Here is a 27,158-nt window from a genome sequence, read left to right as displayed (position 1 = left end):
AGCAAAGCAGAGACTGGAACCCAAATCTGACACCAATCACATTATACCTGAATGTGCCATTGCACGTGAATGCTTCACATTTATCACTAATGGGGGTTTCTGGAAACTATGTTATTACTTAATTTTTATCTTAAAAGCATAATTATTTTTCAGAAAGTTTAAGTATTTGCGTTGTAAATAAATTCTGAGCTCATGAGTAAAACTGTCAGCTTAAAATTGAAATATTACCTAGATCTTAATTGTTAAATTTGCGTAAATTAATTAAGGCAAGTAGTAAACAAATTCTAGGATCATTTGTTTTTGAAGCAAAATAATAATAATAATCATTATTATCTTTCAAATGGTAACTTACAGATGCCAGCAGCCTTTAAACTTCTAGAAGATAAAAGTAGTACAGTATATACTTTAAAATGGGCATCTGTGAGCTTTTGTGAGGAATTTTCCCACCATCGGATCGCTTTCTGGCAAAGAAAATTTCGACCCTAGAGGCAGCAGTTGGGGCAACATTTTTCACATGCAGGCGGTTTCCAGGAGGGTTTAGTCTTTCATTTAGCTCAGTACAGAAGCATTGAAGGACTTTTTATAAATGATAAAAATATTTCTAATGTGAAGTTATTTATACCTGTATTTGCCAGCTACTCCCCATCTTTTAGGCCAAGATTTATCGCAAGTATGAGGATAGCTGAATCCAAGGCATGTTCCACCATTAACCATCTGTGGCATTGCCTCACTCACTAGCCAAAGTTGTTAACGTGGTTTCACTGTATTTGGAAATCTCATTTATTGAGTGGAAGCTCGTTTTGTTCATCTGAAATCTATGATTGGCCACATAGGTAGATCCTCCCATTGACTGACAATTCTGACTCTGATGGAGCTCTTCTTCTCCTGTTGAGTCCATAAAATATAGAAATAGAGCACAATGAACACTTGGGGCCTGGGTGACATGAAAGACTTTGGCTCTTAATATATTAAAATTCTTTTTAGCCAGAATGGGTTAAATAACATAAGGCTGAGGGCAAAATGAAAATGCAAGGCCCCTTTGTTCAACAATTAAAGAGTTCAAGACAGCAATGGTAGAGCAATAAATCAAACATAAGGCCCTTCTAAGAGTAGGCTCTGGTGACTGCTCAAGTCACACACCCATGAAACTGACCCTGTCTTTTAGACTGTCAGATGAGTAATCCATACAGCATAGGTCAAATGTCTAGGCCTCCCTTTCTCCAGTTATCCAAAAGCTTGAGACAGATGGAAATTATACACAATGAAATAAATTATATAAATTGTTTACATATATTATGTAAGTATCATACAGGGTGGGGCAAAAGTAGGTTTATAGTTGTTTCATATGGAAATAATACAATACAATCTATATAATTAAAGAGCCACCGTCGTAACCACCATTATAAATGAAGGCTCGACCAAAACAGAAGTCAGTGCTGTGTTGCACTGGTGACCCAGCATTGACTGCCTAGGGGACTGCAGATCAGGCTGAGGGAGAGGTAGGGTGTGATCCATAGCCTCTGTGGCAGCCATTGATCAGAACTTGCCTCTCTTTCTCACAGCTGGGCCTCCATTTCTCTCCAGGCCTCCCCTGGGGCTGCTGATCAGCCCCGCTTTTCTGATCAGGTCCTGTTGATAGGCCCAGAAATGCTGACAGGCATAGAAACTAACTAATCAGAACCAAATCTGTGACAACTGTGAGAAGGCAATGGCTGCCTAGGAGACAGAGCTTTTGATGCTGATTGGCATAGAAATTGACCAATCAAAACCAAATTGGCTGGCAGAGGAGGACAGTTAGGGATATCAGGCTGGCAGGGGAGAGCAGTTAGGGGTGATCAGGCAGGCAGGCAGAGGCAGTTAGGGGTGATCATGCAAGTAAGCAGAGAGATTAGTGGTGATAAGACAGGCAGGCAGAGGACTTAGGGGCAATCAAGCAGGCAGGCAGGCGAGCGGTTAGGAGCCAGCAGTCCCAGATTGTAAGAGGGGTGTCCAACTGCCCTAAACCAGTGGTCAGACATCCCCGGAGGAGTCCCCAATTGGAGTGAGTGCAGCCTGGACTGAGAGAAACCTCCCTCCATGCACAAATTTTGTGCACTGGGCCTCTATTAAAATAATAACATGAGAATGAACTGTTGTTTCACATACTCACAACTGTAAATCTATTTCTGCCCCACCCTATATATTTCTTTTTCTTTAATTTCTTTATTGATATGGTATCACATAATATTCCTCATTTCCACCCTATATATTTCATTACATATACTACTAGAGGCCCAATGCACAAAGATCCATGCAAGAATAGGCCTTCCTTCCCCTGGCTGTCGGCACTGCCTTTGCTCTAGCCCAGAGCAGCCTTTCTGTCTTCCCATGCTGTCCAGAGGCCCAGAGGGGCTGGGGCAGTGCAAAAAGCCTGCATTGTCTCATGGCAATGATGCAAGCGTCCTGCCCACTGGCCGCTCAGCGCCTGTGTATGCAAATTAACCTTCCATCGTTGTGTTTATTTGCATACTCACTCCTGATTGTCTGGTGGGAGTACATAGGTCAATTTGCATCTTTCTCTTTTATTAGTATAGATATTTTTGCATGTATATTAATGCATATGTTAGAATAAACTTGGTTGTATTTAAGAAAGAGATTCAGGAAGACAATAAGATTTATATGCGACATATGTTACTAATGCTTAAAAATAGCTACACATACAAATTTCATTCTACAATTAATAAATGTATATTATTAAAAAAGCAGAAGCTTAAATATTCATTTTTTAAATGGCATCATGCTATTTGAAACTATGGAAAGAGTTCATTTATCTTGCCAGTTCACAGGGATGAGATCATACTGGCCCTCAGAGTCCACACTAAGCATTCTTTTCTAAGTCTGAAGAGCACTGGGAAGCCAACCAAAGATTGTAAGCAAGGGAATCACTCTGGCTGAAACATGGAATATGAGCAGAGTAGGGGTGCTGAGGGAAAGGCAGGATGTAACATGGAAATGATTTCAATGTCAGATGCTGAGGTATTGGACAGTGTTCATGGTGGAGACAATAAATGGACATATTTGATAAATCTTCAGAAGGCAGAATCTATAGGATGTGATGATGAAGTCTATGTATATGTTGAGAGCAGACGGGGAGAGTTAGGGGGGATACCTAGGCTTTTGACTTGAACAACTGAAAGGATAATGGTGTCAGTCACTGAGAAAGAAAACCTTTGAATGAGAAAAAAGTTTATGGGAGAATATTATGGGCTTAACCTGGAAACTGAGTTTAACCACATTTGGAACTCCAAAGTGCAGGCATTGAATGTTGATTGTGGGTCCCGGAGCCTGAGAGATCTTAGACACTTAGAAGCCATCAGTATACCTGGGCAAGAATACCTTCACAGGGTGAATGGTCTTGGGCCAATCACTTCTCTGCTCGGAGCTTCAGTTTTTTTAATCTGAAAATTAAGAAGCTAAGATTGTTTATTCCTCCTGACAAAATTGTTTTGAGGATTAAAATAAATAGTATGCGAAGCAGCTTGTGAATTTTAAGGTGCCATAGAAGTGTGCACTGTGGTGGTGCTGATGACAGGGATGAGGGAGGGAGCAGAGGGGGCAAACTGGTGGTGGGAACAGTTAGCTTGGGAAACTACATACATTTTCCCCAGGACTGTTTCTTTGCACTTAAATGAACACTGTGTTTTTTCTTGCCTAGAACAAAGTCATTGATTTTATGTGTTCTGTAATCTAAGCCTGATTCAAAACTGGGAAACCAGTATTCTTTAAATTTCAGCCATAATAAATCAATCCTTTGTGAAGAGGAAGGTATGATAATCATTAAAACATGTTGAAGAACGTCATCAAGTTGTTAACCGCGAGGAGGAGATGCTATTCCTTGAAGGCTTTATTCCATCTTTGCTGCGGGCCGTCTCTAGCTACACGCTTTGGGCAGCTTATTTACAGGGTTATGATTTCAGTTCCCTCGTCCAGCAATGGGTCATTTTGTTGTTCCAAGGGAATTTGAGATTTCACCAACCCTGAGCGGCACGGGATAATTCTTGATTTTTCTTTAATTTAATGTATTTTTAAATCTATAAATTGTCTTACATGTTTACCATTTTTGAATTATTTGATTTTACAAGAAATTGTCCATAAAGGTTATCCCTAGGGAGTGGAAATTGGGAATAGTGTGTGTGTGCGTGTGTGTGTGTATACATGCATGCATGGGTGTATATGGATGTATGCGGGGTGGGGGCAGGAAAAAGCAAGAGCAGTGAAGGGAAAGTAATTTCTCTTTATACCATTCTGAGCTGTGGGAAGCTTCTATAATAAGCATGTAATAAATCAGTGAAAAATTTAATAGAATCTCATAAAATAGAGTACCTAGTTAACTTTTCACATTTTACTGAACTCCAGGGCTATGTCTACAGACGTAAAACAGTAAGTAAGCCCAGATAACTCAGGTCAAATATCTACCCCTAAAGCTTTTAACTTACCTCTTCAGATTGGTGACCTCTCATAGATACATGTTTTCAAATTATCATAGAAATATCCTGACCTTCTGGATATTTCATACTATTAAAACAATTTTTGTGGTCTCCCTGATTTTGCCTGATCCTCATCACAATAACTCATTTTCCTATGAGGAAACCAAATGGCAGATTAGGGCCCAGAGCTGAAATTACTTCAGTAATTTAGTTGAGGTCACATAGCATGGGGAGGAAAAGACCAGAGGCCAGCTCTCTTCCCACTGGACCATGAAATGCTTTGCTTCTACGTTTTACCTTGTATTTTGTCACATATAGTTATCTCTTAGAGTAGTTAGTAACGTTTGAATAAGTGGCCCTAGCCAGTTTGGCTCAGTAGATAGAGCATCAGCCTGCAGACTGAAGGGACCCAGGTTTAATTTTGGTCCAGGGCACATGCCTGGGTTGCGGGCTTGGTCCCCAGGAGGCATGCAGGAGGCAGCCAATCAATGATTCTGTCTCATCATTGATGTTTGTATGTCTCTCTCCATCTTCCTTCTTCTATGAAATCAATAAAAGTATATTTTTAAAAAATTTAAATAAGTGAAATAATTAGAATATCCAGATAATATAACCAAATTTATCTTGGGCCTCATTCAGATCTGTAACCTGGAGCTCCCTTTTCACATCCTTAGTCTGTACACAATAAAAACATAGAATTATAAGATGCAGCCCTGGAAAACCTGGAAATTAACAGCTTGAACATGGTGACCTGTGTTGCATTGTCTCAGATTTATTTTTAGGATCTAGCTGTTCCTACTGAATGGTGAATAAGTGGCTGCAACAGAGAAAGACGGCTTTGGATAGTAACTGGCCATGGAATTCATTTACTGGAGGCATTTGTTTACATCTCGCAGTAAATGAAATGGAATGTCAGTATAAAGAATTATCCCTCTTCCCCAGAAAGAGGCCATCACTTCTCAAACTAAAGCCCACTAGAAACAGATATCGATTAACTTAAATGCTGACATCTTTTGTTAAATATCCATGGGAGTAAGTTTTCATTCCAAAACACAATTTCTTTCATTCCCCTTCCAAGTTGAGGATAGTCAGAGCATAATATTTGTGATGTTGACACACAAATGAGATTTAAATGTTGCATGTTTTTAATAATTTTGTCCTCTAGTGCCATATTTTCTGTTTTTCATGATTCCATAAGTAAAATAGTAATAATGGTCAAAATTACTATCTAAAACTCATGACTGTCAACAGGATAAACCATTCTTTTAGTTTGCATGTAAACTAATTAAGCATGTTTGTAGGTTATTTTGCCAAAACAATAGACCTTTTGTGTTGTATTTTGCCATGATATATATTACATATGTGGGTTAGAAATATTCTAGGAGAGAACAATTTTTCATAGGTTCAATCTTTCTTACTTAATACACCATTTAAACCTGTCCCTGTGGTCATTTTACTACAGACAGCATTTAAGTCAAACATATTTTATTTTCTCTTGAGGTAATATTCATAAAAGATTTCCTTTTTGAAATGCAAATTCTTTTCTCTTGATTTTTAACATTTTCTTTGTTTTGTAAATTCTGTAAAAAGCCTGAGGGTGGTGCCAGACCCACTTCAATTTATCAGGAGAAATGTGGAAATGCATTTGTTTCTTAATTTAGAGCTATATCCTTCCCTAAGGTGTGCACTGAGCTGAATGAAAAAGACACGTTTGGGTTCAAGTGGAGAATGCAGACAGAGCTGTTTGTATTTTGAAAAAAAGAATCTCAGTAGAATTGGATCATAGTAGGATTTAATTTATGACCATTTATTTTTCTGATTCTCTCGTACTCGGTCATCAGTTTTACCAATCATCCAGTAATGGGAAGGGTAAGAGCATTAAAGTTTCATTAAGAACAGCTATCCTTTCTGGTGACCAGTGGAGTAAAACTATATATTATCCATAAAATTCCAGGATATGTGACAAGATGCTACAGTAAAAAGCAGCATCTTTCATTGGCAGTTTCCACAGACTCCCTGGGGAGGAGGAACAGGGGGAGGGCAGAGAGAAGGGGGGCAGGGGTTCAGACACTTCCTTAAACAAACTTCAGGCAACATTTTCCAGTCAGGCACTACCCAAGCTAATGGAAATGAGGTGACAGTAGCTTAGGTTCTCAGTGGGTTCCTTCTATTCATTCATTCCAAAAGTATTCATGGCACATCTACCATGTGCTGGGTACCATCACCGCTAAGCATTAGCACTGCTTCTGCCTTAATGGGGTTTACAGACCAACAGAGGAGACAGACAACAAACAAGTCTTTGCACAGGGAGCTGAGTCATGGCAAGCATGTTAAGTACCATGAAAGACGACTAAAAGCTGTGGGAATTTATAACCTCTATCCTAATCTAGACCCCTGGTGGGAAGGGTGATGGGTAGGCTGGGACTCAAGGATCAAGATTAGCCAAGCCAAGAGGAAGAAGATGAACAGATGTGTGACTCCCTTGAAGCAGAAAGAGGCTTGGGGAAGCTGAGAGTAGATACGGAATGAGTGTAACTGGTGTATGGTGAAGCATGGGGGGAAGGAGGCAATGGAGGTTGCAGATGGTAACTGGGCCAGAATTTTTTAGACAAGTAAACAGCAAGGCAGTTGACTCCTCTTCAATGGATGTAATTGAAGAGTTGTGTCAAACAAACATATTACATAAGTGGAACTAAATTGGCATGGGAAAGTTTCATTTGTAGAAGTCTAGAAGTAGAATCTCATGAAATAAACTTGGTTCAAAGACTTCTTCTTGATCATGTGCCTACCTCCATTTCAAAGCATCTGTGTGTCTGCCCTGACTTCTCAACCTTTCGAATTTTCTTTTCAAAATCCAGTTTGTTAGTTTTCCTTGGGGTCAGTGCCTTTATTGAGGCAAGGAATAGATAAAGCACACCAAAACAGAAAAATTCTACTGGATTCCCAAGGAAATATATTAATACTTTCCTGCATTTTGTATGATAATACTCAGTCAAAAGGCATTTTCTACCCATGTAAATAAATACAGATATGTGTGTGTGTGTGTGTGTGTATATATATATATATATATATATATATATATATATATATATAATAAGAGAGACAGAGATGTATATACACTGAGTGTCCAGATTATTATGATCTCTAAACGCATAATAATCTGGCCACTCAGTGTGTGTGTGTGTGTGTGTGTGTGTGTGTGTGTGTGTGCGCGCACGCGCGCGCGCACGCGTGTGTATGTAGAGGCCCAGTGCATGAATTCGTGCATGGGTGGGGTCCGGCCAGCCTGGCCAGGGGGAGGGAACATGGGCAGTTGGCCAGCCAGCCTGCTGGTCAAACTCCTGGTTGAGGGGACAATTTGCATATTGGCCTTTTATTATATAGGATATACACTGAGTGGCCAGATTATTATGTGTTCAGAGATCATAATAATCTGGCCACTCAGTGTATATATCAATAGTTATCTATTGTGTTGCAACCAACTCATTTTGACATTGTGTGTATTTTATAATTTGAGCTAAGCAGGAAGACCTTTAAAATTCCTTTACATTTCACAACACTGTAAAGAACAGATAGCTTAGAGGGGAAAGAGATTTCTGTGGCTATTTTCTGAATGGCCACAATTAGATGCTGGGCTTTTAACAAGACTTTGATTTCATTCCAAAGCCCAGAGCCCTGCAAGGATAGGATCTTGGGAATACTCCGCATTCCTTAAAGAATGCTTATCAATTAAACCATCTCATTTTAGTTAGTGACCTTCTGCGGATTGAGGAGCTAGCATTTCCCCAAATTATCTCACACAAAGAAAAAACAAACACTGTAATAGATTCTTCTGATAGCTGTGAAGTGGAAACAAATGTATTTTTTTCCGTAAGCTTCAAAAACAGGTATTTTCAAAGGGAGATAAACAGTAAGATGCTATGACATCAGGGGGAAAATACTTTTTTCAAAGTTTATGAAAAACAACAACAGAGAGAGAGAGAGAGAGAGAGAGAGAGAGAGAGAGAGAGAGAGAGAGAGCGCCAAGATTAGAAAAAAAAATGAAAGGTATATATTGAGATCAGACTCTACTCCTAGTTGACTTTGACCCATTATGACTTACAATATCTTAAATGCAAATTTCTTCTTTAAAACAAAAAAGCAGTTCAATTTTATTTAGGCTGCCTCCTTGTTCAGTTACCAGGAGACAACTGTGATTTCAACACACCACATCATTTCCATGATGACCATTGCCCGCTGTAGGGCAGGCAATGCTGAGTGCCTATTATTTGCCTTCTGGTTATTACCAGGTGTGTACATTCACCTCCTTTGTAATTGCTTCTAAGACCTTGGTTCTTTGTGTAGTATGTCTTTATAGGGGAGAGATAAAGAATTTATTAAACACCTATGATATGTCAGACCCAGTATACATACAAAGGTGAATGTGGCATGGCTCCGCCCTCTAGTAGGCTTTGAAAGTATCTTCACAAAAGGTGTCAGAATTTGGTGCCCTCTCCAAAAGATCCTGTCAAAGATTGATCCCAGGCAATCTGATGCCAAAGCCCATGCTCTTAATCATTATACTGTAATTCTTTAACTGTATGAATACTTGAGCCTTTGAGTCATTCCTTCTTCAGAATATATTCACAGTTCCTCAATCCCTCTTCAAAAATGTTTTTTTCTTTTTTTCTTTTTTTTTTAAATATATTTTATTGATTTTTTGAAGAGAGGAAGGGAGAGAGATAGAGAGCTAGAAACGTCGGTGAGAGAGAAACATCGACCAGCTGCCTCTTGTACACCCCCTACTGGGGATGTGCCCGCAACCAAGGTACATGCCCTTGACCGGAATCGAACCTGGGACCTTTCAGTCCACAGGCTGACGCTCTACCACTGAGCCAAACCAGTTTCGGCCAAAAATGTTTTTTCATTCTCTGCAAGGTCTGTCTCTCCCACTATAAATGTATCATACTTGTCAATGTCAGTGTTAGAACTAAACACAATACTACAGTTGTAAGTTGATCAATTCAGAGTACACTAGGATCTGAACACACATCTTTCTTAGTGCAGCCGAAGATTGGACAGAGATGAATTCTTGGGGTATTTGTCAGGGTTTTGGAGGGGGGTGAATGGATGTTGCTTTTATATCTAGATGTTGGCATGTATAAATCTTTATGGCCCTTATCACTCCATTGTCCCCCACCCTCCACCCACTCATGCCCTCACCCCCCTGCTGTCTGTGTCCTTTAGTTAGGCTTATATGCATGCATACAAGTCCTTTGGTTGATCTCTCCCCCTTACAATAAGGACACATATATAATACCTTAATCAATAAAGAAAAAAAGAAAATAATAAATCTTTATGGTCACTTAAGATCAAGATTACGTGAACAGCAGTCACGTCAAGATTCTCTCATCTTAAACTTGTGTAGTTTGTATTTATTATGATTAAATTTAATCCTGTGGGTTCAGTCCAGTGCTGGAGCCTGTGATGATAATTTTTAGGTGATGTTGAGTCCCTCGTTTATCATTCTAGCTTTCCCGCCCAGCCTGTGTTATCAGCAGATCTAATAGGCAGTTCTTCCACATCTTCACCAGGTTCATCCAGCCCCTCTTCGGGCTGCCAAATGGAAGCATCTTTTACAGACCATTTTGTTCAGCTAGATGAGGGTTGTCTATCTATTCTCCCATCCATCCTCCATTCACTATTTTATAAATTCAATGTCTTATTAATCAGGATAACATGGGAGACTTTTTCAGGTGGTTTTCTGAAATCAAGGGTGATTCAGAAGGACATGAAACTCAAAAATGTATTACTAGAATGGGTTTTTTGCAGTTTTTTCATATATCACAGACTTCATGTTTGTATCACCTCTTGCTTACAGCCTTGAGGAACTGAAGGACTGTGTCATAAACCCCAAACTATTGATAGTGATGAATTTAAGTATAGAATCAATGTGTGCTGTTAACACAAACTAACAATTTGTAATATTGTGAAAATAACTGTGATACAGCCTTTTAAAATTGGTTTGACCATATGTTTATATGTAATCTAATTACCGAGTAGTAGATTTATTAAAATGTTCAATTCTTTTTGAATCATATGACATTCTCATCATTAAACAGTCTACTCACCCAGTCAGGGAAGAAGAAGAAGAATAAGAGTTCTGCAAAGAGATGTTTTTGTGATACCCTGAAAATCATATGACTCCTTGTTGGAGTCTCCAGTTTTGACTATAGTGTCTTTAGATTTTTTTATCTAAAGCATTTATGGCAATCTCTTTCAGTTAGTTCTGAACAATGATTTTAGTTCTTCACATAGCAAGTCTATTTTAGCAATTTTTGAAAAGCAACTTTATATCTATCTAGGATCATCCTCGGCCAGTTGTGAACAAAGAACATTTCTCTCTGTGTTCTAATTTTAAGGTGTTGCGTTACCAGAATATACTGATTTCAAGTTAGTTCTTTAGGAGCTCTGTGAAAATGACTCATAGCTAAAATAGAGAGGATTTCAGATTTGCTGTGGTACCAGGAATAATTAAAGGGTGAGTGAATTGCAGAGAGCAGAGGAAATGTGATTTGGGCTGACATGAGGTAGGAAGATTCAAAGACTATATATATGTAAATATATATATCCATGCCACACTCCTTTCAATGAATTCTGTTCAATGCTGCCTGGTAGAAAGCATCAGGCTTCCTGGCCTGCCTGCTTCCCTCATACCCTGGTCCTCACTAACTAACAATTCCTACTTCCCCATCTTCCTTCTGGCATGTCTCTGTGTGGAATATCTTCTTAAAGACGCCAAACCTTAATCACAACGGCCTGCAAGATGGGCAAAGATTCTCTGTTTATCTACAATAGCTTGCCAGCCAGCCGGCCATCCACTAAGCCAGGCATCAAAGCCAGGGAAAGGGAAAAGGGAGGCATATGCTTTTTTTGGATCAAGATATCTTTTCTCTCTGCATATTAACTCCTTAAGTGCCACGCCCTTACATTACTGGTGCTGTCATCAGCTCTTGGCTATATAGTTGGATTAAATGGTTAAATTGGTTACAGATATCTACTGTATTGAATGTTATTATCTTGAGTTGTATAACCCCATTTCTGATGACGGGGTGCCTTGCACTGAATTTTTATAAGTTGTGAAATAGCATGACTGCCAACATGTTAGAATCATTCACTAGTGTCTTTTGTTAAGCTTTGGGGAAGCTATAAATAATATGTCCTGTCAGGGAAATACATCAATCATCCTGAAGCAGGCTGGTAAATACAGCTCTTCACCTCTGCATTCACGAAAACATCACAATGTGATGGAAACAGCCAGAGAGTTCTGATATGAGACCTGGTACTTATCAACTAGCCAAATCTTTTTGCTAAGTTATATCTTCTCTCTGTCTCAGGTTTCTCATTTATAAAATGGAATATTAACCTCAGCCTTAAAATGTTTGCAGAGGAATTATTATTTTGTTAAACTATGAATATTTAATGGAATTTCTGTGATTTCCCACATGTTGTCTTTCTGTGGCTTGCTTATTTCGCTTAGCATATTGCTATCAATGCATGTAATATACCTTAACATTTCAGGCTACTCAGCTCCAGCTTAGTTATAAATTCCATATTTTATGAGAAAAATTGGAAAACATTTAAAAGAAAAGAGTAAAATTCATCTGTAGATGAGGAAATAACATGTACTACTTAGAAATAAATATTTAAAGGAAACTGTATTTTTAAAGATGAGGAAGAAAAGGCTATTTTTTAAATATATTTTATTGATTTTTTTATAGAGAGAAAGAGAGAGGGATAGGGAGTTAGAAACATTGATGAGAGAGAATCATCTATCAGCTGCCTCTTGCACACTCCCTACAGGGGATGTGCCCGCAACCAAGGTACATGCCCTTGACCAGAATCGAACCTGAGACCTTTCAGTCCACAGGCCGACGCTCTATCCACTGAGTCAAACTGGTTTCCGCGAAAAGGCTATTTTAATGGTTTTTAAATCTTGATGGATTACATCAGGAATGGTGACAGTTGATTGTCCTTGAAATTGAGCAAAACAAAATTAGAGTAAAATAGTTTATGCTTATGCATAATGTGGGTTAGGAACCAAGAAAGGTTTTTGATTGATGACAGTTGGAATTTTAATAACTATAGATTTTTCATCAACATTAATATCCATTTATATAATCAATATGTGATCCATCTTAAATATTTTACTTGGACTATGTGACTTTTTTTATCAATTTTAAAAATTCTTTTATTTTATTATAGTAAAAATACTTAATATGGGATCTGCTCTCAACAAAAGTTTAAGTGGATGTTATTGTTGACTATTGGTACAATGTCACTAGAGATTGTTCATCTTATATAGATGAAACTTCAGCCAATCGATTAGTAACTCCCCATTTCCCCTTCCCCAACCCCTGGCTACCCACTCCACTCTTTGATTCTATGGATTTGACTATTAGATTCCTCATATAAATGGAATTTCTGTGATTTCCCACATGTTGTCTTTCTGTGGCTTGCTTATTTCGCTTAGCATAGAGTCCTCAAGGTTCATGCTAATGAACAAGGTTCATCCATGTTGTCACATATTGCAGAATTTTCTCCTTTTTAAAGATGAATAATAGCCCATTGTATGAGTATATCACATTTTCTGTATCTATTCATCTGTCAGTGGACATTTAGGTTGTTTTTGACACCTTGGATATAGTGCTGTGATAAACATAGGAGTTGCTGATATCTTTTTTAAATCTTGATTTCAATTCTTTTGGATAAATACCCAGAAGTGGGATTGTTAGATCATATGATAGTTCTATTTTTAATTTTTGAGAAACTTTCATACTGTTTTCCATAGGAGCTACACCATTTTCCATTCCCACAAACAATATACAGGTATCTCTTTGTGGTTTGACGTACATTTGTAACACTGAGAAGTTTTCAAATACATGTCGCCCATTTGTATGTCTTTTTTGGAGAAGTATCTAGTCAAGTCTTTTAACTATTTTTACATCTTGCTATTTGTTCCCTTGGTATTGAGTTGAGGATGAGTTCCTTATATATTTCATTTTACTTTCTCCCTTATATATTTTAGATACTAATGCCTCATCAGATATATGGTGTGCAAATATTTTTCCCACTCCACAGGATATCTTTTTACTCCTTTGTTTCCTTTGCTATTCAGAAGCTTTTAGTTTGACATAGTATCACTTGTCTATTTTTGTTTTTGTTTCCTGTGCTTTTGGTGTTATAGTCATGAAATCGTTGCCAAGACCAATATCATGAAACTTTTCCCACATGCTTTTCTCCAGGAGTTTTATGGTTTCAGGTCTTATGCTTAAGTATTTGATTCATTTTTAGTTTATTTTTATGTATGTTATACATACAAATGTCCACTGACAGATGAATAGATACAGAAAATGTGATATACACATTTATATGTGGATATACAGTTTTTCCAGCACCATTTGTTGAAGACTATCCTTTTCTCATTTTGTATTCTTGGTACCTTTGTTCAAGATCAGCTGACCATATGTGCTTGGATTTATTTCTGGCCTCACTGTTCTGTTGCATTGGTCTATACATCTGTCTTTATTCCTGTTTGGATTACTGTCGCTTTGTAATATGTTTTGAAATTAGAAAGTGTGATACTTCCAGCTTTATTCTTCTTTCTCAGGATTGATTTGACTATTCCTGGTCCTTTGTGTCTCTGTCTTGGTATATATACATTAGAAAAGGCAGGCATCTTTCTCATTCTTCATGGACTGGCCTCATACAGAAGAAAATCTTCATGAAGGAGAAGATTGTCTTGATTCAGTCTGACTGCGCCAGCTCTTTCCCTCCCTCAGGAAGAAGCAAGAAGCTGTTATTTTGTGTCTGCTCACTCTGTTCTGAGCAAGGGGGGAGCTATGATGTCTACCAGTCCAGACCTCCATCTCAGTGCTCCCCCAAGTCACTAGACTGCAATGGTCCCATCAGGACTTCAAAACTGGAAAGAAAGATGGCATTTCTTTGGGAAGCACCAGAGAAGTTGGGTATTGGGTGCACAGAACAACAGGGAAGCTGCAAGCTGGGATTTTTACCCTCTTACTCTGTGTTAAGCAGAGGGAAGGACCTATGCCATCTACCAGCTCATGTCATCATCTCCATTCTCCCACAGGTGGCTAGGCTGTGCCAAACCCATCAGAGCTCCAAGCCTGGCAATACAGAAGCCAGTCCTTTGAGGAATCTTCTCGGGAAAGTTTAGGTTCTGGACATACAAACCAATTTCTTCCCTCCCCTGGGAGAAACTGGGAACTTTCTATCACTGAAAGTCTTCCTGATTGTATGGCACTACACTGGGGTGGGAACTCTGGTGGGAATGTCCATGAGTCTAGTTTTGTATTCACCCAGGTACAGGAAACTCCCAACTAATTTTTAGATTTCTCACATGGAGGATTTGTTTATGACTTGTTACTGAATCAGTATGTTTGTGGGAGGAAAGAGGACCCAAGGCTCCTTACTCTGCCAACCTGTTGATGTCACTCCTTAGGTTAGATGACATTCTAAGGTCACTTTTAACCTTGTGATACTAGGTTTTTATTTTCTACCACTTAAATCTCCCCTTGGACTAAGAGATGATCCCCTTGGATGTTGAATTATTAGACTAAAGTCCTGAAAGGTAAACATATTATATACCTCTAGTTCTACTAGTTGATACCTGACAGTCTCAGGGCTCCTCAATATTTTGGCTACACTTCACTTCTAAATAGTGAAGTCTTGGCTCTCTTTTGACTAACTCAAAATTATATCACCTTGAAGGTAGGAAATTTCTGTAAGCCTCAATTACCTCATCTGCTTAGAGATGTTGTGAGTCTTCAATATATAGAAAGTGCTTAACAAAGAGCCTGGCACATAGTGAGTGTCTTAGCATTATCATCATCTTTTTCCAGTTTTAAAATAAACTACTGGAAAGGGTAAAATTATATTCCAGGTAACAAGATTCTCAAGGCCAGAGGGCCGGCCATTCAGCTAAAGCATGGTGACTTGTAATAATGAGATGTCTTCTCTTAACTTCCTGAGCACCCAACAAGTAACTACATGTTTTTTTTTGTTTGTTTTGTTATTTTTGTGTGTGTTGTTTTGTTTATTTGTTTGTTTTACTACAGAGAGAGAGAAAGAGTGAGGTAGAGAGGGATAAAAACATCAATGATGAGAGAGAATCATTGATCGGCTGCCTCCTGCACACCTCTTACTGGGGATCGAGCCCACAACCCAGGCACATGCCCTGACCAGGAATAGGCCGGTACTCAAAACTGAGCCACATCCGCTGGGCATGGCCACATTTTTAAGAGGCAGAAGCTAGGTACTGTCACACAGGACACTGACAGTGAAAGTCCAGGAGTAACTTCCTTCTCTCCACTGCATGTTTCCCCTGCACTTTACTCATTCTTCCACTTTAGTATTCATTACATTGTACTGTAGTACTTGATTATACACCCACCTCCATCTCCTCTCTGGACCATTTACCTTCACACTCAACTCTAGCACCCAGGGTAGGACCAGGCATATATAGATATCCAATAAATATCTATTGAATTATGGATGAAAAGCAATATGATGTAACAATTGAGCACATATTATTGGGAGTCAGATGAACCTGAGTTCAAATCCAGGCTCTACCTCTTATAATCAGTGTGATCTTGGACTTAACCCATGTCTTTGACTTGTTTCATGCCTTTGTCTGTGAAATGTTGTTATATACATAATTCCTAGGGTTCTTACATAATATATATGTCTTGAATATTTTTGTAGGTTACATTATCTTTTATAATAAGTAACTATTATTAACAGTACCATTGTTTCTCATAATGAAAATTTTGAAAAATATTACAGATATTACATGTGTATTATTTTATGGCTCCAGTTTATTTTGCTATTAATTTGTTGTTGTTGTTTGTAGCTGTGGTATTGACAGTAATGTTGGAGTGATTTTCTGATAGTCAACACAGAATGACCCAGACTCTGTGATAAGTATCACTGAGGCCCAACAACTTCACAGATGTTGTATTCTCGCTTTGGACTGAGCTGGGATTAGGAGAGGTTAAACAGTTAACAGCATTGCCTTTAGTTCTACAGCCTTAAAGAAACAAAGCCTTGCTACCACCAAAGCCCAGCACATCCAGAGCCTCTTGGAGCATCTCTTATTGGGTCCAAGGATCCAAGGAGATGGACCATAATTTCAGTGAAGCAGTGGTTCTCAGGCTTTAGCATCCATCAGAATAATTCGGAGGACTGTTTACACAGATTGCTGTGCTTTACCCCCAGAGTTTTGGATTCAGTAGGCCTGGAGCAAAACCCCAATGTTTCATTTCTAATGAGTTCCCCCATGATACCGATAGATAATGGTGTTTTGGGGACCACACTTTGAGCACCACTGGGGTGACAGATATAGTTGAAGCCTGAGTAATCTGACTCCAGAGCGAAACATGGGCAGAAACCTTTTCACTAAAGTGAACTGCCTGATAACCCCTGTAAAAATGAAGCCTTCCTATTTTCAGCCCCCTTGTTTTCTACTCTGCACTGCCCTTTTCTTACTTTTTAAATTTATTGGTTGGGGAAATGGTTTCATGAAGTTGTTTTTAAATTTTATGAGCCTGATAAAATCTATAGACACTCTCTCCAGAAAAGCCATTTACACATTGCTTATAATTTCAGGAGGCTCTTGGCACCGCCTCCACCAGCCCACCCGCTGACCCTCTGAAGTATCAGTAAAAAAAAGTATGCCCTAAGGCAGTCTCAAGTTTACTCAAATTCCCTTCTCATGCTTTAACCGTTTGGTTAAGTATATTTATCTGTAAAATAGGAATAATAGTAATAATTCTTATCTCAAAGATAATGAGAATTAACTGGCTAATATGTGGAACAGCCTAGTTTGAAAACCAAAACCACCAATGTTACCTTTTCTCTCTCTTTGTAGTCCTGCTAAAACAATCCTCCTTCTTGAGGCAAATGGGTGCCTCCCTCTCCCTACAAGCGTGGAAACCAGGAAGTGTAAGAAAGAAGAGCCCAGAGAGTAATATTACAGGATCTACTCTGTGCCTGTTGCATTCTTTTGCTAAACTCTGGTCAGTCTGCCATATTATGGTTCCTTCTGTGAGTCACTGAGCAACACAGGCCCGGCTCTGTGACCCGAGACTCTCAATAATTCATTTATCCTCAAATACTCCACTTTGCCCAATCTCTTCTCATTCCCCCATATTAATGCCTCCAGACAGAAAGACAGAGATGTAAAATTCTAATTAGGGGCTCATTTTCATACTAAAAGACACTGAGTCTTGAGAAATGGTGATTAAAGATTAAGTTTAATTCTCATTGTTTCTGTAAAAATAAATAACTATGGTGATAGGCTAATCAGCAGATATTTATTTAGTTCCTACTGTATACACTGTGCAAGAGATGACATAAAGAGGAATAACACATGCTTCTATGCTGTGCTGACTCACAGTCCGACAGGGAAGTCAGGTACAGCAAAAACAAACCAAACACAAACGGAACCATAGCAAGGACAATGATTATTCTCACACAGTGTTTCAGGAGAACAGGAGAAGGAGAAATCAGTGTTGACAGGGATCCGTAAAAGTCTCTTGGGCAATGTGAGATTTAAGCTGGACCCTGCTGTCGGTGAATATGAGGGAGAAGGCCATTCTAGGCTGTGGGGACAGTCTGAAGAAAAGCATGGAATTAGAAAAAAGCTTGGTATAAACTTGTGATATTACGATTTGGCCATTGTGACCATAGTATGGGTTTGGGGGTGAAGGTTTAGAAAGTAAGGCTACAAAGATAAGATGGAAGCATATTGTAGGAAAGAAACTAAAGGCCAACTGGGGAGCTTTGCTTTCCTCTCCATGCAGTGGGGAAGAACTGAGGTCTCTGAGTATAAAGATACCCAAAGCAGCTCTGTTTTTATAAACATAGACTCCTGGTGGCCCTGAGAGGAACAGACAATAGAGAGCAAGGATTAAGCAAGACCCGATGAAGGTGATGGGATCTGAACTAAAGCCAGAGAAGTGGGAGTAGCATGAAGGGGACAAAGAAGAGAGGCATTTGAGAGGCGCATTCACTTCAGGATAGTAGACGACATGTAGCAAAGGAAGCTGAGGCAAACTGAGCAGCCCCCCAGGCCAAGTTGCTACATAAAGCAGACCATGGTCTCAGAGGCATGGTCTCTACCTCTTGGCCATCCCAAGAAGACTTCTCCTTCCTAGAATGCCCAGAGGAGAGCAACTGACCATCTGCTTCGTCTGCATGCAATATCAAAATCAGTGACTCCAGACATGGATGCTCAGCATAGCAGCTTCAGAAGTCTTTTTAAACAACTTTTGGGCACTTTTCCAGGTGAATCTGATCTGGGAACTCAATGTAGGTTGGAGGCTGGGCCCAGGTGTCCATATTTTTGAAAAGCCCCCAGGTGATTCCGATGCAGAGCTGGATTTGGGAAGTACCGTGGGAAATGTATAGAAAGCACAGAGTCGGGACATGGTGCCTGTGGATACTAGGATGGCTTGGAGACTTTAGGTTTCGGTCTCCAACAAAGTCTCAAGCACCAGGACCTTCACCTGCATTTCTCATCCTCAGCAAACGCATCGGGAGATAGGAGAGGCTGGATGTGTGACAAGTTCCCTGGACTTCCCAGGACAATGGGCACTCACACCATCCTTGCTCACTCTTGTCCTCAACTGAAATAGAAAGAGAGCTGGGCTGCACCAGAGACACCATGAGAGAGTCTTATTACAGGATGTTTTCAGTCTTTAGACTACCCATTTTCTGCCAGGCTGTACAGCACCCATAGGACTTTTATTGCTATTATTGTTTTTATTCCTCAGAAAAGTCATACAGTTCAAAGGTAAGGCAGGTTTTAAAAACATTCCTTCTACACTCCAGGCTCTGTGGGACTTGGGCAGAGTCAGACAGCCAGAGCGGGTCCTGAATCCACTGCCCTCCGGAGCTCCAGTTCCGCTCCTGTGCCATAACGGAGAAGGGCAACATAAAGGCATTTTTCTCTCCTTGTAAAGAGAAAAAGTGAGGGGAAGGGGATTATTTAAACACACCTCACTCACACGGCACTCACTGCATTGTTTTTCCTGTTGAAACACCCTGTTGATTTTTAAATCCCTTTAAACCTACCGGCACCTGTATGGCCTGGATCCAAGAATTATGACCGAACCTCTCACTTTTTATATCTGGCCACATAGGAGTTTCTGTGATGGCATCTGGCTCTTGGTTCAGCCGAAAATTTCAAAGCTTCAGGAGTTTTCTTCTTGCATAGAACTAGAGGCATGCCGTGCTCAGACCTGATTTTTTTTTTTTTTTAATTAAGCAGCAATGTTTCCCCCTTTTAGTTCTCCTGCTGGATAAAATAGTATCGTGGCATAACCTGAACTGTTCCTCTGTACAGACACCTCTGAAATACGTCTTGACCAAAAGGGAGGGTAGGGGACAGATGGGGGGGTCTCTGCCAGCAGCTTATGGTATGTGAGGTGACCTGTCTCCAGGGCAAGAACTGAGTCTGAAAACATAATGAGGACTTCCCAGAAAATTCATTATAACAAAGCATAATGTGAGCTCACTGGGCACGAAAATAAGCTGAGGGAAAAGGGACTCCCACAGAAGACCTAATTAAATACTTTGATGTGAGAAAGCAGAGCAGGGAGGGGTGGAAAATCAAATCAGACCGAAGGAACTGGTAAAGACTTAAATTTAAATGGAAAGAAGAAATGTTTCTCTCCCCTCCCTCCCCCCTCCTCTCTCACTCACACCCCCATCCCCTCCAGCCTCTCTCTGTGTCTCGTCTCTCTCCTTTTCCTCCTTTGTTAGGAAGGAAGAATAAGGTTCGGGAACAATAGGTTGTAAATTCTTTAGCCAATTAGCCCAGTGACTTACTACTGTTTATAACGCACAGAATCTCACAGGCTGCTTTGCGGCCTCCCCAAGTTGGTTTGTTAATAACAGGAAGCTAGCACTTCTCAGTACAGTGGATCAGCCACACGTGAAAATAAATGCAAAAAACCTGGAGGGGAATGGGAGCAGACCGAGAGTAGCCTTGATTTAATTTAACGTTTGGGGGTCCGCACACAAATGAGCATTTTAGTAGGCTTCATGGTGGAAGTTGCTGTCATTTGTAAAATATTCTGGCCAATTAGCTAATAGTGTGCTTGGATTTCTCCTGTTTTGATACAGTAATACTAAGTACATTGTGAAGCCCAATTATACAAATCATCCCCATATGCCATACCAGTCTCTCTTTATGAACTGTGTTTATAAATCCTGTGTGAGGAAATGTGTACTTCAGCAATTTAGACCATGTGTAAAAACACGGCCAATGGGATCGTCAAGAAAACAAGTTCCAGCCTAGGAAGTCCTAATGTGTTCCGCTGGAATAGCAGGAGGGTGCCGGGTGCGGGGCTCTGCTTAAATCTATATGGCCTCGGTGTTTAGCCGACTTAGGGGCTTCCGCTTCCCTTCCTGTGATTGTGTTCTTTTCTTCTAGGACCCAACCTTGGAGTTTTTGAGAAAATTCGGGATCGGTCTCCTCTCGGGCACAATAGCCTCAGTCATTAACATCCCTTTCGATGTTGCCAAAAGTAGGATTCAAGGGCCTCAGCCGGTTCCTGGAGAGATCAAGTACAGAACCTGTTTTAGAACAATGGCCACAGTCTCTCAGGAAGAAGGGTAACACACTCTTAACTTAATAAATGAGCAGCCCTCAAGGATTGTCCAGACCACATTATACTTACTGCCATTACGATGAGAGCCATTGAGCCCTGCTAAGTTGGGGGTGTGTCTGAGAAGCTCTGGGGAGTAGATGACAAACTTTGCCAGATAATGTAGAAATGAGATGTTGGCAGAACATTCTTATACCGTCAAGAACCGTGAGCCACCACTGTGCAACATGCTGCATTTTTGCCTTAGAATGCTAAGGTGACTGTTGCTTGCCAGTTTGCATAAAATGTCACTGTATATGGTATGCCCTATGAACACATGGGCCAGGGAGTCATTGTCTTCGGTCTGTAAATCTAATCAAAATGTCACCTAAACATATTCTCCTGGGACAATTAAACATGAGAGTTCTGTGAAAGTATCTTTCTTTTAAAAATTTAAAATATGTGCCTTATTCTGCTGCTCAAAAAAATTTTTAAGTCTTACTTAAATCTTATTCTAAGTAAACAAGTGATTTTTATTATTTTGATCTAATCTGCATAATATTTCCTATGTGAAGATTAAGTTTTTGGTCTTTTGAATTCAATTATAGAAGTCACTTTGTCCATATACATAGCTGTCTTGAAAGCAAAAACCATCATGTGATGAAAATCATATTTCTGATTGGACAAGATCAGCATAGCTTGGATAGTGAAGAGTTAATGGAGTCTTTCCCCTTGTCCAATTTGTTGCAGAGACTATTTAGCAAGACAATTTCAAATAAATATTTTATAAACACTGAGTTAGCATTTCAGTAGAGCTGAGGTACAACTCCATTTTATTTTCAGAAAAAGAATGTTGCTTTTTTTTCTTTTCACTTATAGGATTTTAGCTTTGTACAAAGGTCTGCTTCCCAAGATTATGAGGCTTGGACCAGGTAAATATGTTTTTATTACTTACATCCTTCCTTCTTTATTAATTTCTAGGTGTATTGTGTGTGTGTGTGTGTGTGTGTGTGTGTGTCTAACAGCAACACAATAAAAGTTTATTCCACTGTGAAAGGCAGAAATCTTGAGGATATAGAGTTGCCTATGAGTGTTCACAATACTCACTGTGTCCATTAGAAATGCTCTACCTTTGTGTATATGGTACTACTTCTGGCCTTGCTGGAGGCTGAGAGAAGCCAAAGCCAATAGGAAAGGATCCACCGCCCGCGGGAGTTTGAGTGAACACCCACGTACACACGCTGGCTTCTGACTGAAGGGAAGGATTTTCAGCGGGTGAGGGCCCAGCCCGATAAAGTTTTCCTGGTGCTCCTTCTTGCTCCTGCCTCTGTTTCATTTCAGAAAGAGAAAAAGAGGCAGCCTTGCCTCCATGAGCAGCAAGAGCCACTTGTCCTCACAGTCGCGGTGAGGTGAGCCTGGCGCACCTTCCTGGTCTCTGGCTGGTGGTGGAGGCTGCTGGCTCAGGGCCTCACCTCAGGACACCAGCCCACACACTCCGCTGCCATTCCCTCAGGGAGAGTCAGCTGCCTCTATGTCAATAGATAAGAAAATAACTGCTACAGACTCAACCGCCTGGGCAAATAGTCTTGGATTATAAACAGCCTTGTGAATAAGTACGGAAGTATACACTTTTTTTTTTTTTTTTAACCAGGCCACACTCACCTACTTAGACATCCTGGTAATGTTTCCTAGAACCCGCCCCTCCTCCTCCCCTCTCTCCTTGTCCTAGTCCTCTGCTAACCGCAATGTCCTCCTCTCCTACCGCACGCACACATGTGCACCTTTACCCTTAACTCTCAGCCCCATGAACCTGCATTTCTACCAAACTGGGATATAGGAAAAAAGTAAATTGAAGCTGGTAAATAGTTCACACTTTTTTTGTGTTTAGAAAACACTTCCTCAATTCCAAATCCATCTACCTGTCCCAAGTTTTCTAGGCATGTAAGCGTGGATTTTGCTTCACATTTGAGACTCAGACCTGCCTTCTGTTAGTCTTTGGCCCGATTGTAAAAGAAAGGACCCAATGATAAGAATATTTGTGATTTAGTGTAATTCTCTCTGTATGTAGTGTTTTTCCTTCACCACACAGTAAAAACCTGCTAGTAGACCTAGCATTAGAGGAAATCAGAGACTGGCCCTAACCCAGTTTCCTCAGGAGGGGTTGGGCCTGGAAAGGGTGATGACCCTGGAGAGTTTAACTAAAACGGTAATTGACTGGAAACTTAATCCAACACTCTTTAAATAATCTGACCCCAAGTTTTGTTAGAGGCATGCAAATGTTTGGTTGGCTTTTTAAAATGTTTTTGCATGAGGTATCCTGAGTTTTGGTGGTGTTAAATCCAGTGAAAAGAGTTGTTGTGGATATACTATCCAAGCTAAACAACGCTGAGTAACTGGAAATCTCATTCTAAGACCTGGCCTTACTCTCATTCCAAACATGCAAGTCCTACCAACTTCAAAGAAAAGACAGGTAAAGAGAAAGGTAAGGCCGAAACTGGTTTGGCTCAGTGGATAGAGCCTTGGTCTGCGGACTGAAAGGTCCCAGGTTTGATTCCAGTCAAGGGCATGTACCTTGGTTGTGGCCACATCCCCGATGTTTCTCTCTCATCGATATTTCTAGCTCTCTATCTCTCTCCCTTCCTCTCTGTAAAAAATCAATAAAATATATTAGGGAGAGAGAGAGAGAGAGAGAGAGAGAGAGAGAGAGAGAGAGAGAGAGAAAGGTAAGGTAAGATTTTTTTTCTTTTTTTTTCTTTTTTTTTTTTTTTTTTTTTGAGAGGGAGAGCTCTCGCGCAAGAGAGCCTGGAATTTTCATTCTTCATTTCGGAGAAGCATTTCATCTTGTTTTGATAACAGCCTTAGCAACTCCATGTGGCTACTGATAGGTATCTCCCATGAAGGGAGAATCTTGAAGTCTATGGTTTAAACTTCAGATATCACTAGCCCGTAAACTAGCCCGATTCTGTGTGTTCTTGTCTTACATTGTGAATAGTTAATAAAAGTAAACACTGCAGTGACATACATGTCCACAGCCCTCTGCAGTGCGTTCCTCCTGGCTTGCCAGAGCGCCACGAGGGCTACAGCAGTGAGACGGGTCTCATAGAGTATCTCCATGGGTTAAAAATGAAAATTACAGGCAGATAATTATCTTTGGTATAAGGTTACACAAACATGTGCAGCCTGTAGGTTTTTTTAAAAAGAATATGGCAGTGTGTACAAAAGAACTAAAATCAAGTTCTCTTTCTTTCTGTTAGAAGTCAGTCTTCTGTTCATTCAGCCAAGTCTTCTCTGAGTTGTGCTGAGGATATTTGTCCATATTTTTATTTTGTAATAATTTTCATACAGACATGAAAGGAGAAATAGGGATTGTCTTAAAGGACACAGAACATGTGTAATTTACTGCATTACATAGAACACAAAGTGGCCCAGATACAAATGCTCTCCTGATCTCTAGGTGTTCAACAGGGTTGTACCTGTTTTCCTGTATCATGTTCCTGTTGACATGTTACATAGCAAGCCTCTCTGCGGCCAGTTATATAACTCTTCTCTACCTAGACAAATGGTGCTCTTATGACACCAATCCTGGTACCAAATTTTCAAGTGCAATCCATATATGTCCAAGGCAGATAAAAGAAATGAAAACAAAAAGAGGTTGAAAGCTAGCTTGGTTTTGCAACACATATTTTTTTAATATTCAGAAGCTATTTTTCACATTGCAATCCAAGTTGAAAGCAGTACGAGGAAAGCAGCCTCATTCGTCAAGCACCATCTTAGAGATTTTCTTCTTAAGTGCAACTACAACAATGCTAATTACGGGCTGGAAAAGATAAATCCTTTGCCTACATATGAAGAACCTGAAGGCTTCTGTTCCCAGGAAAGCCACATGCCCTTACATGACTAGATGTCTATATTTATTTACTTTTAAAAATTAAAAATGCCTGAAAGGAATCTGATGAGAAATGATGAAAGTTACAGAAACTCGTGGCGGGGGGGGGGGGGGGGGGAAGGGGGCGCGGGGGGGGGGGGTAGAAATGTATTTGGAGACTCAAGATGGTCTTGATTTTGCTCTGAGAATTTTCCACAGTAGTTTTGTATCTATAGATTGGAGCTCAAGAACTGGTGATTCTGAACAGCCCCCGCCCGATGGGTTGCATGGGACTTCTCGGGGGGAGAGACAGCACCGTTTTACAGGACTGTGATAAAAGCCAGCCCTTTTCTCTCCCAGGTGGAGCGGTGATGCTGCTGGTTTATGAATATTCCTATGCATGGCTTCAGGAGAACTGGTGATGGCCTATGAAGTCTTTCTACCCCTGGATATAATGCGTGTTTGCTCTCCAGCACCTTGAGATGATCAATCAGCTAATCTGATACAGTTATAAATTACCATTTATGTACAATTATAAAGGGGGAAACAACCTCAGATCAGAATCTATTTTGATATTTCAAAAATTATGTCTACATAACTTGAGACTGTAGTTTTGGCTATATTCATAAAATTGTAAGAAAAAATAATATAAAGCAATTAGGTATGTAAACTGAATATGGAAAAAAATAGTGTAGAAGTCATAAATATTTCATAAAAGCAATATAAGTTTTGTGACCTATGTTTTATTTACCTTGGTTCACAATGAAAATCTATTGTAGTGATCATTATTTTTCCCCAAGAGGCTAAGAAGTGCTTGAAATAAAATACAAAATTGAGCCAAAATTTAAAGTTCTTTAAGAATTAAACTCTTCCATAAATAATATTTAAAAGTCACAAATAAAGTATTTTAAAGGTGCACTAAAATGCCTTTTTAATATGTTCACTTTTATGTTAAAACTAGTAGCCCTGCGCACGAATTCGTGCATCAGGAGGTCTCTGCCACCCTCCTGTGGCGGCCCCCCCCCCCCATAGCTTGCTGTCCTTCCCCCTCCTGTAGCTCTCCACCGCCCACTTGTAGTTCGCTGCCCCACCCTCCTGCAGATCCGTGATCCATTATGTGGTCAGTCATTACACCTCACAGCATAACAGATAATTAGCATATTCTCTTATTATATAGGGTGTAAATCTGTTCAGTTTTTTAGTAATCACATCTCAGCTATATTTTCCTAAATCTACTTTATATTTTGCACTGTTGCTTAAATAAGGTCATACTTTAAACTTCTGATATTTTAAGTCTTTTATGACAAATAGAAAACATGAAGTTATATTAAACTACTTTTCTTCACGTAGTTCGCTTTGAAAACAAGTTTTGTTGCTGAAATATGTTCATGTTAAGTCACAAATTGAAACCACTTCTTGGGCCCATGTGTGCTGTATGTATTTGCACCCAAATGCCTTATTCAGAACTCTTACCCATGCATTCTCAAAAGAACATTCAAAGCAAAGTACATTGCCAGGTTATTAGTTATTGGTGACAGCTACAGGTGTGGAGTATGATATTTGCAGTGTTAAAATATGTATTATTCAGGGAAAATGTTTCAAAATAGTAGTGCATTCTTAGCATTTCAAAGGTTCCTGTACTAACATGCACTCCAAAAAAAATATATATCTTCTTGGCCTTGATATAACCAAAGGATTTTATGTCTGCTTCCTTAAATGATGCTACTCCAGTAGCCAAAAGTCACCAAAAATATCTGCACGTTGTAGGTGACACCTGTTCTTAACTATTTCTATGGGATATTTGTACCATGAGGCTATGTTATTAAAGCATTTTGAAAATAAAAAAATAAAAGATAACATGATAATTATTACTTTTTATTAATTTAGAGCATTTGAAGTATAAAAATAAAGGCTTTTTGACATACTGTATATACATACACAGCCTTCAGTTGTACATCCTTTCCAGCATGTTTTTTAATTTATAGTTCAGCCCAATATTCAAAAAAGGGGTCATTAAAAGCAGGGGGGAAAAAACACAAGAGAAATAAGAATGTGTCTGTTATACATCTGCCTTCTATCCTTGCAGGTAATACTCTTGCATCCTGTGAGAGAGAGTACTGCCTGCACAGAGTCCATGAAATTGAACCCTTAACCTCTCCATGTGGACAGGAT

The 27,158-nt window shown here is 39.7% G+C and overlaps 1 protein-coding gene across 7 annotated transcripts in view; it reads left to right on the top strand.

Moving 5' to 3' along the window:
• Nucleotides 1–26,919, top strand: part of SLC25A21 (solute carrier family 25 member 21) — a 496,250-nt gene extending 469,331 nt beyond the window's left edge. For all 7 annotated transcript variants that reach the window (XM_084874941.1, XM_084874945.1, XM_084874940.1 and 4 more), the window contains 3 exons: nucleotides 20,968–21,149; nucleotides 22,001–22,053; nucleotides 25,347–26,919. In XM_084874941.1, the coding sequence (XP_084731067.1) occupies nucleotides 20,968–21,149; nucleotides 22,001–22,053; nucleotides 25,347–25,408 (297 nt within the window). In that variant the 3' untranslated portion in view covers nucleotides 25,409–26,919. The remainder of the gene's footprint in view (nucleotides 1–20,967; nucleotides 21,150–22,000; nucleotides 22,054–25,346) is intronic.
• The last annotated feature ends 239 nt before the right edge of the window (nucleotides 26,920–27,158 follow it).

The sequence above is a fragment of the Pipistrellus hanaki genome (assembly GCF_964339955.1).
Source record: "Pipistrellus hanaki genome assembly, chromosome: 1".
Classification (NCBI taxonomy): domain Eukaryota; kingdom Metazoa; phylum Chordata; class Mammalia; order Chiroptera; family Vespertilionidae; genus Pipistrellus; species Pipistrellus hanaki.
The sequence above is the reverse complement of the archived record's forward strand: the minus strand, read 5'-3'. Positions and strand labels throughout refer to the sequence as shown.